General features: G+C 39.7%; 1 protein-coding gene across 1 annotated transcript in view; it reads right to left on the minus strand.

Annotated features, from left to right (window-relative positions):
- LOC141426139 (importin subunit alpha-3-like) overlaps positions 1–5,672 on the minus strand; it is a 13,773-nt gene extending 8,101 nt beyond the window's left edge. The window contains exons 1-3 of the mRNA XM_074085000.1: positions 5,270–5,672; positions 3,998–4,143; positions 3,345–3,535 (exon numbers count right to left, since the gene is read on the minus strand). Coding sequence (XP_073941101.1) covers positions 3,345–3,535; positions 3,998–4,143; positions 5,270–5,672 — 740 coding nt within the window. The remainder of the gene's footprint in view (positions 1–3,344; positions 3,536–3,997; positions 4,144–5,269) is intronic.
- Between the last annotated feature and the right edge of the window lie 4,216 nt (positions 5,673–9,888).

Genomic DNA, 9,888 nt, shown 5'->3' on the forward strand with positions numbered 1-9,888 from the left:
GGCACCGACTTCAAACTAGTAGAAAATTATTTTCAAGGTTTTTGAAGTCGGTTCCATTTTTTGTTATTTTTTTTTTATAGTTGTTAGTCATTTGTAGCCAAAGTGCATCTCATAACGATTCCATTAAGCTCAAACACAGCATAGTTATATCATTTTATAACAGTGTACCGGTACCTACGGTCTTCTTTATCAGTGTCCAGTTCACCAAATGATACTTTCTGAATGTACTTGACTTAATGTTAAAAATGTCAAAATCGCTATAGGTGTGCTTTAAAAATTCGAGGGTTGCCCTCGATTTCCCTAAGATCTCATCATCAAATCCTGACTTCGTGTCAATGGAACCACTCCGGAAGTACGTCCTTTAGAACTAAAAAAGAATTTTGAAATTCAGCCCACAATTGGCGGAGTTATCGCGTAACAAACATACACAAAAAAAAAACACTCGAATTGAGAACCTCTTCCATTTTTGAACTCGGTTAAAAAGAGGAATCTGACGGATCTGAGCCCGTTTTACTATAACGCAGCGACGCTTGCAATCGCATTTACTATTTCTTTCTACCTTACCTTACACCCTGTGACAGATAAGTGGTGAAAACTAGTTGTGATTCCGTGCGTGTAAGTGCAAAAAAAAGTCATCAATGTCATTAGCTTCTGAAAAACTTATCGAAAAAGTACATACGAGTAATTATGAAAATTGCGATACTTTAGAAAATAATGCATTAAATTTCATGGAAGATGATACTGTCAAGTAACAACCTATCTCAGAAAGAGTAAACCACATGCAAACAAAAAATATGATATTACCAATAATATTATAAAAAAACATATACCTTATAAGGTATACAACGATATTGACCGACTGTAAAGACTAATAAATTAGTCTTTACAGTCGGTCAATATCGTTGTAAAAATGTTGCATTAATTGATAAAGCTCATACATTTTTGGCCTTGATATCAAATGATAAACAACTAAGATAATCATACTAGGAAATTTTGTTATCTGTTACAAAACACACGTACCAATTCGGCATTTATTTTTAAGTTTAACCGCTTCCAATTCCTTTTGAATTTGGAATTTGAATTTTTTGAATTTGAATGTGATGATATGTTTTACTAATGCTAATGTCGATCTCGGAACTTGAAACTAAAGATCGGTTTTATTTTTCTATCTCATTAGAATCTTAAGGAAAATGAAGAAAACCGACGAGTTCTGAGCGGCATTAACATTCTAGTTGTACTGTATTAGTTTTGTGTCTCCCCTCCCCTCTCCCTCTTGTTCTGAGAGGAGGCCTGTGCCCAGCAGTGGGACGTATATAGGCTGGGATGATGATGATGATGATGATGATGAGTTTTGTTTCTACCAATAAATTCCTCGATTTCGAGGTAAATTAAGAGATGCCAAGTTTTGTAAACATATAACTTTCTGTTTCAGTCCGCCTTTTGGATGCAGATCTGCAACGTGTGCCCCAACGTTTATCCTTGGCTAGGAAATCCCCTGGGACAATGAAAATATTCATTTCGGCTTACCAATTATGTATATTAAATTATGTGTACACCCAATAAATAAATACTAGTAGTTATAAAATAGATTTATTTATTTCTTACTACCTGTTGCCTGCTACTTCGTCAGCAAAAAAAATAAAAATATTTTGGAATAAAAAGTATTCTATCTGTGTGCACTATTTCATTCAAATGAGTTGAGCTGTTTTTACGAACACCGTTTACGAACACACGTTTTGAATCGAACACCGTGATAATACATCAATTGACGAGATTCATGTCACACAACGCGCATAATCATTCCCTTAAAAATGATTGTGTGATTGGCACAACGTAACTGGATTGACATACTCTGTACAACAAAGTACTCATCATGCCCTCGGTACCGCTCTGCTTTCAGAGCATGACATGAGTGCGTGTGAGCTAACTTTGGGGGCGGCAGACGTGAACTTGCCTTCGAAGTCCAAAAGCTTAATGGTTACTTGACCTGAAATGTATATTTCAGAACTAAATTATTGTTATTATTATTTTAAAATTTATGACGGTGGAAGCATTCTACACTTCCACTGAACGTAGATATAGTTAGTGTTTAGTATTTTAACTAAGGGACCCCATACATCCCTGTATTTCTTTTATTATTATTTTTTGTATTTTTTTTTCTTTAATTGTATAATATAGTTTTTAAGTATTTTATTTGTAATTATATTTTTATGAAAAAATGACTTTCTGCCAAGTTTCTTGCGGCGCATTCTTCTTGGCAATGATGGTCTTTCCGAAAGCGCTGGTAGTTTAAAAAAATGACGTGTAAAAGTGCCCATTGCGGCCTATTTACTGAATAAATCATTTGAATTTGAATTTGAATTTTACTAGAGATACACCAGACCACCATATCCCAACATTCTGTTGCAGTAACTGCAGTGGGCTCCTAGTCATTCGGTTAAGATTTAGTTTGTTGAAGTCCATCATTGCCTGCTCGCGTCAATGTGGTAACTAACAACCAAACTTTCATATTTATAATATAGGATTTAAAAACGCTGTCACAAGTCAAGGAAGAAGGCTTTATAGCGTGGTCGAGAAGCAGCGTTTAAAATCCTCCTACCAAATGGAATGAACATCCTTAAAGATCACATTTATCTTACTCTTAATCTCATTGCACGCAATTCTACTTAAGAATAAGAATAAAATAATATTTATTACTTGAATGCTTCTCAAAAATATAAAATAATATAAGTTATGAAGGCTTTTATAACTTTATCCCATTTGCCTGTTTACGTGGCTTATTATCTCCTAAGCGAGACAGGTGAGTTAACCGAGGAGTCGTGAATCATAACAATAATAATAAAGTTTTATTTTCAGGCATTCAGAGTACACCCATATTATGTAAAAATAAAATTAAATGAAATCATTAAAAATAAAACTAAAATAAAAATACAAAAACAAAATAGCAATAAGGAATAGAAAAAAAAAAAAAATTAAAAATAAAAATAAAATTAAAATTAGGTTGTACCTACTTTCGGTTCTCGTTTTGATGGGCGGAAAGCCAGTACCTAAAGATGGAACTGTCCACATCGTGATAGACCGCACTTAAGATGCTGTTCCGCGAGCGACGCAGCCCCTCTCAAAAGGAGGCTATGCGCTCGCGCACAACAGCATAAAAGTCAGATACTCCGGCCTCGGCAAACATGGTTGAGGCACTGCAAAACCTGGGCAGCCCCATAAGGGCCCGGAATATGTTATTATACTGCACCCTTATGGAGCTGTACGATTTGCTGTTGTGCCTCACCCAGAGTTGACAAGTGTAGAAAGAAAGACAATAGGCGTTGAATAACGTGCACTTGACTTGCCTGCTACACCTGGCAAATCTCCGGGCCAACATGTTCCCTCGGACCGCCAATGCTCTCCTCTCCCTCTCCATATCCTTGTCGCCTCTCATGTCATCCGTTAGTATATGGCCCAGATACTTGAACTGCCGCACAACGCGCACTATCTCACCATTCAGTCTGACCTCCGGCACATTCTCCGGACCCCTTCCCGCCTTGAAAACCATAACTTCCGTTTTAGTTACTTTATATATCAGCCCATGAGAGTTGACATAATTCTCACAGACTGATACCAATTTCCTGAGGCCCTTAATGGAGGAGCTCAGCAGCACCATATCGTCAGCATAGCTCAGACTATTCACACAAACACCACCTATGTGACAACCAATTTTGGTGCTCCTCAGCCTCCCCATCAAGTCGTTGACATATAGGTTGAAGTGGTCCGGAGAGGTTACCCCACCTTGGCGCACCCCGCATTCTAATATATAGCTATCAGATGACGTGTCGCCCCATTTCACACAGTTAGTTTGGTTTCCGTACCAGTGCTTGAAAACTCGTACCAGATCCTAGGGCACACCAGAGCCTCGCATTTTGCCCCATAGAATTTCATAATTCACAAGGTCAAAAGCTCGGCTCAGGTCGACAAAACATGCGTAGGCAGATGTGCCATTACTCACGTAATGGTTTATAGCATGTTTCAAGCTTACAACAGCAGAGTCTGTGGAAAGACCGGGACGGAAACCAAACTGCGCATCATCTATGTTAATAGCCTTGAGCAGTACGGGCTGCAACAGCCGTTCAAATATCTTACCTATTATAGTTCCTAAGGAGATTGGTCGATAATTAGCCGACGATGACAGGTCTCCCGTCCTGTTTTTGACAATCGGAACGACAACGGTACGAATCATGTCTGGCGGGAGATAAGAGTATCGCGTACATAGATTTAGTAGAGTACAAAGCTTCTTGTATATGCTGTCACCTGCAAAGAGTATGTGCTCAAGACTAAGATCATCATGGCCTGGTGATTTGCCACGTTTCATGCTCATAACCACTTTCTCGACTTCCTTAGGCAAGAAACGAATAAGTTGTTGTGGTTGAGCCTCCAAACTATAACTAAAAGGCCTATCCTCGAGCACACACTCCACTGCCGTCTCTGGTATAGATCGCGGGGAAATTTTAAACCTATCACTAAAGATACTGGCTATCCGCGTCGGTTCCTGGCACCCATCCACGCTCACAGGTAACTTTTGTTTAAAATTAAGCTTCTTAATTTGATTTCAGAATTTAATAAAAATTGTATCTTTCCTCCAGGCCGCTAAAATATCTAGTTAAATTTTTTCTTCGTTGTTTTGACACCAACGCAATTTGTTTTTAAAAACTCTTCGACTTTCGCACATTCTTTCAAACACTGGACCGAAGGATGGCTTACCAGAGCTTAGCCAGCTATTAAAATGCATTCTAAAAACACCATGGCTTTCCTTGACATGAAAATTCCAACCCGGTACCATTGGTCTTAATTTATTCTTACCAGAACGAGAACACTTCGTTGTCTTAGCACCTATCCTTAAAGTTGTTACAATACTTGTATATAAGTTATTAATAAAATTATGATGACCATGTAAATATTTACAACTATTCAATATATCACAATCATTTACGTCATTGCATATGTTACAAATAAATATGTCATTAATTTCAGTCAGATGTTTATCACAGTATTTAAAATAATTATAATTTGCTTATTGTCTCTGCTCCCCAACGCACTCCTCCCTGCCCGTGACCCTGTCCATCGGCTCCGGAGGCATGGTATCTAGTTGCTAGATCTAGATTACAGTCAACGCGTAAAGGCAGATGGTCCGACCACGACACATCACTTATAACATCTACCGAGACAATGGTGTCCCACGCAGCCTTTGTGGTAAGACAGTGATCCAACCACCTTTGGGCACCATTTGCATCACTGATGAACGTGAATGAGCCCGAATCAAGACCGAGCTTCTCCACATCTGCACACAACCACTCCTCCTGCACACAGAAGCTGAAAAGCTCCCGACCGAAGCTCGCGCTTGGATGTGCGTTAAAGTCTCCGAGTAAGAAGACTACTTGTGCATCACACTCCTCAATTATTTCGCTTTCGGCAGCCAGGCAACCGATAAATTCCCCGAGATTGTCAGGATGGTCCGTGGCCATGTAGATATTCAACACAAGTACTACCCGAGAGTCCAAAGCAATACGAATTGCGCTGATCCTGTCACTGTCGCACTTAATAATAGACACGTCTGGGAACCTCGCCCATATGGCCTTCCCCGTAGCACGCCCGCCGATGTGTCCACCGATGAAGACGCCGTACATGCAAAATCCGCATCAATACTGTAGTACTCACACAAACAGGGGAAACATATATATATGGCTCGTTACGTCACCAGTAGCCAGGGTAAACACGTCCGCACTCGCCAACGGCTCTCACGTAACTGTTTCCCCACTACCCGCGAACCCGAGACTAGTCATCCTTGTTATAGCTTATATACACAAACACTACATCCCTTCCTTATTGTAATTTTATTGAAAGAACTGACTAAATGCAAGTATAACAACAAATTCTTTAATTATTTAATATATTAAGGACGTTTTTTAGTTACTTGATTTACGTTTTAGTTAGATACATTTTTCAATCACTAATCACACGAACATTTATTAATTACTTTATGAATTCTTATATTTAATTATTTATGTCATTGTCTTCCCCTTCACTTTGGTTTAGTTCCTTATTTTCTTCGTCTACGTCTCTAACTTCCCATTCCCTTCGGGTCTTTTTAAGTGGATCACATTCCGTCTCAATGTTTGACCTATATGTATGTTTGGTATATATGTATGCCCATAGTACCTACATTAACACGTAGTTTACCGTTAACTGACAGATCGTACTACCCTCAACCCAACACTTTGACACACGGTTCACAATTTTATGAAGGCCCGTACTGCCCACAATGCAACAACTACGCACGGTTAACAATTTCATGAAGGCCCGTACTGCCTACAACACAATAAATATCACGGGACAATTCACACCAATTGACCTAGTCCCAAAGTAAGCTTAGCAAAGCTTGTTTTATGGGTACTACGCAACTGATAAATATAATTATATAGATAGATACATAAAACATATTAAACACCCAAGACCCGAGAACAAACATTCGCATTATTCATACAAATATCTGCCCGACACGGGAATCGAACCCGGGACCTCAAGCTTCGTAGTCAGGTTCTCTAACCACTAGGCCATCTGGTCGTCGAAATCGACAATGACGCACGGTTTACAATTTCATGAGGGCCCGTACTGCCCAAACACATTTTACGCACGGTTTACAATTTCATGAAGGCCCGTACTGCCTACAACACAATGACGCACGGTTTACAATTTCATGAGGGCCCGTACTGCCCAAACACATTTTACGCACGGTTTACAATTTCATGAAGGCCCGTACTGCCTACAACACAATGACGCACGGTTTACAATTTCATGAGGGCCCGTACTGCCCAAACACATTTTACGCACGGTTTACAATTTAATGAAGGCCCGTACTGCCTACAACACAATGACGCACGGTTTACAATTTCATGAGGGCCCGTACTGCCCAAACACATTTTACGCACGGTTTACAATTTCATGAAGGCCCGTACTGCCTACAACACAATGACGCACGGTTTACAATTTCATGAGGGCCCGTACTGCCCAACACATTTTACGCACGGTTAACAATTTCATGAAGGCCCGTACTGCCTACAACACAATGACGCACGGTTTACAATTTCATGAGGGCCCGTACTGCCCAAACACATTTTACGCACGGTTTACAATTTCATGAAGGCCCGTACTGCCGATACAATTACTTGTGTTTGAAGTGAACACTTGCTTCACGCCCACTTACAAACGTGAAAGTGACACAGGTAGAGTCATTCACGACGACGCGTGCCGTAGTTGTTATTAAAATGTCATTAATGTCTTATTTTGACAGCATCACGCGTCTTCGCGGTTGGCACTTAGTTCAATTAGTTAAAATTGCTGACAAGTAATTCAATTACCAACTACAAACATATCACCCCAAACACTTGCGCTAGTTTCATCTAATTAATAACTCAGTCTCATGATATGTGAGATTTAACAGAAATTTAGTAACCTTACTTTTACATTCATAGTATGAGAGTGGGTAGATGTTCAGTAACCTATTCAACTCATTGTATATGTGTGCCGAAAGATAAAAAGATTGTTTATTCACAAGTGCAATACGGAAATTTCTAATTTTGCAAATGCGGCCACCACGTCGTTTATCTTGGTTATTGTGATCGAAAGAAAGGTCAAGATGTTTGCGTAGAATAATTTGAGAATAAGCATTTGCCTAACAGTTAGGACTTTAGCTATTGAGTACAACTCAACAGTGGGGAATCCAATTGGCTTGCCTAACATGACTTTAAGCACAGCTCTTTGAGCTCTTTCCAAACGGAGAAGTCTGGTCTTTCCAGTTCCTCCCCACGCTGGAAGACAATATGGAACTGATTGCGCCAGCGAAAATATACAGTTTTTAGAATAGTCATATCCGTGACATGTCTAAGGGTCTTAAATATATATAGTTTCTTAACTCTGCCCACAGCTGCTACGACCTGCTCATTCCAAGTCATTAGTGAGTCTATAATAACTCCCAGATAATTTACACATCGAGATTGCGCTAACCCAGGGCAGGTACATTTGTTGTTGTCACAACCGCAGTTGTGTGCTTGTACAACTAGAGGCGGAGAGGGCAGAGAATACGCTCTGGCAGCAAATGGTACGAATGTAGTTTTATTGATATTAATTTTAAGAAGATTGTGTGTCAGCCATTGCATCACCATTTGCATGGTGGTCTCAGCGAGTATGCGAACCTCCTTCCAAGTTGGCGCTTGTAGGATCAGGGCAGTACCATGAGCGTAAGCTAGCACTTTAACATTTTCCATATTAAGATTCCAGAGATCATTTACGTATATCAAAAATAACGTGGGGCCAAGAACGCTGCCCTGTGGCACGCCAAATGTAAGAGACATGTCTTCACTTGTGTAGTTACCAATACGGACCATCTGTGTGCGAGAACTTAGGTAACTCTGAAGCATATCGAGTACAAGTCCCCGTACCCCAATTTTTCTAGCTTCTTTTTTTTTAAGAGGATAGGAATAGAGACAGTGTCAAAAGCCTAAGATAGGTCCAAAACGATGCCTATCGTTTTAAGCTTCGAACTTAAATTGTTTACAATAGAATTAGTGATAGTTAAAACAGCATCTTCAGTTGATCTTCCACTCCGAAAGCTAAATTGAAGATATTTTACTAAGCGACAATTTAAAATCTTTTCCAGGATTTTAGAAAGCGTAGTTAACACTGAGATGGGCCTATAATTATTGACACTGTCTCTGTCTCCACTCTTATAAATAGGATGAACGAGGGCTCTCTTGAAGACGCGGGAAATGTACCCGTCGACAGACAGAGATTATAGACGTGCGTCAAGATTGGCACAAGAACATGTCGAGAGGCCTTAAGCAGAGATGCAGGGATGTTGTCCCAACCTACAGCACAATTGCGAAGTCCCATAATGATTCGTTCAACTTCCTCATTATCAGTTTCCTCCAACGCCATTGAGTTAACTTCACCACTGCTGTGTTGATGCGAGGCAAAACTTGCGCACGACTGACTGGGAAACTTGGCGGCCAAAACTCCCTACCAACACTGCCAAAGTACTGATTAACTATATTAACTGACAATACCGGATTAGGATTCAAGGATAGTAGTTTCTCAGCTGTGGAGGTATTTGGGTTATGATTTGTTATACTTTTAATTAATTTCCAGCCTTCGGATTATTTTTTAGCTTTGATAACTCCATACATTCATAACTCTGCTTAATCTTTTTTAATAGGTTCTTACAGACGTTTCTGTAGCAGGTATATGTCAATTTGCTCAGCTGATCATTGGGATCTTTTTTAGTTTATTTATAAAGTCGGTCACGGTTTCTGATACAGCGTAGCAGACCAGGAGCCATCCACGGTTTAATAATTCTCATCTTGCTACTACCGTTGACAGATCGAGAATGAGTGCTGCCCACATTCGATAGTGTTTCAACAAGAGCATGCGCAGCTATTTCAGCATCAGTAATGGACAAAATAAAAGAAAAATCTGTATTTATAATTCGCTGGACACTAACAGCTTCGTCAAATATAATTTTTGTACGTGACGCTTTGCTTGATATCACCTCACGACAACAAGACAGAATGACAGGGGCATGGTCAGTAATAAACGAATCCAGGATTAAAGTGGTACATGCAGTATCAGACTTAAGTTAAATAAAACGTGATCAAGACAGCTGCCCTTCCTAGTGGGAAAAGTATGGGCCGGCAACCCCATTAGCAGCAACAATATTCAAATATGAATCCGCATCAGCACTACTACAACCAGGTTCCAAATTAATGTTTATATCCCCAATTAGTGCAATTGTTTTGAAACAGTGTAGTGATTTTAGTGTTATATCAAGTGATTCCAGAAAGTTTACAA

This window comes from Choristoneura fumiferana, chromosome 3 (genome assembly GCF_025370935.1).
Source record: "Choristoneura fumiferana chromosome 3, NRCan_CFum_1, whole genome shotgun sequence".
In the NCBI taxonomy this organism is placed as follows: domain Eukaryota; kingdom Metazoa; phylum Arthropoda; class Insecta; order Lepidoptera; family Tortricidae; genus Choristoneura; species Choristoneura fumiferana.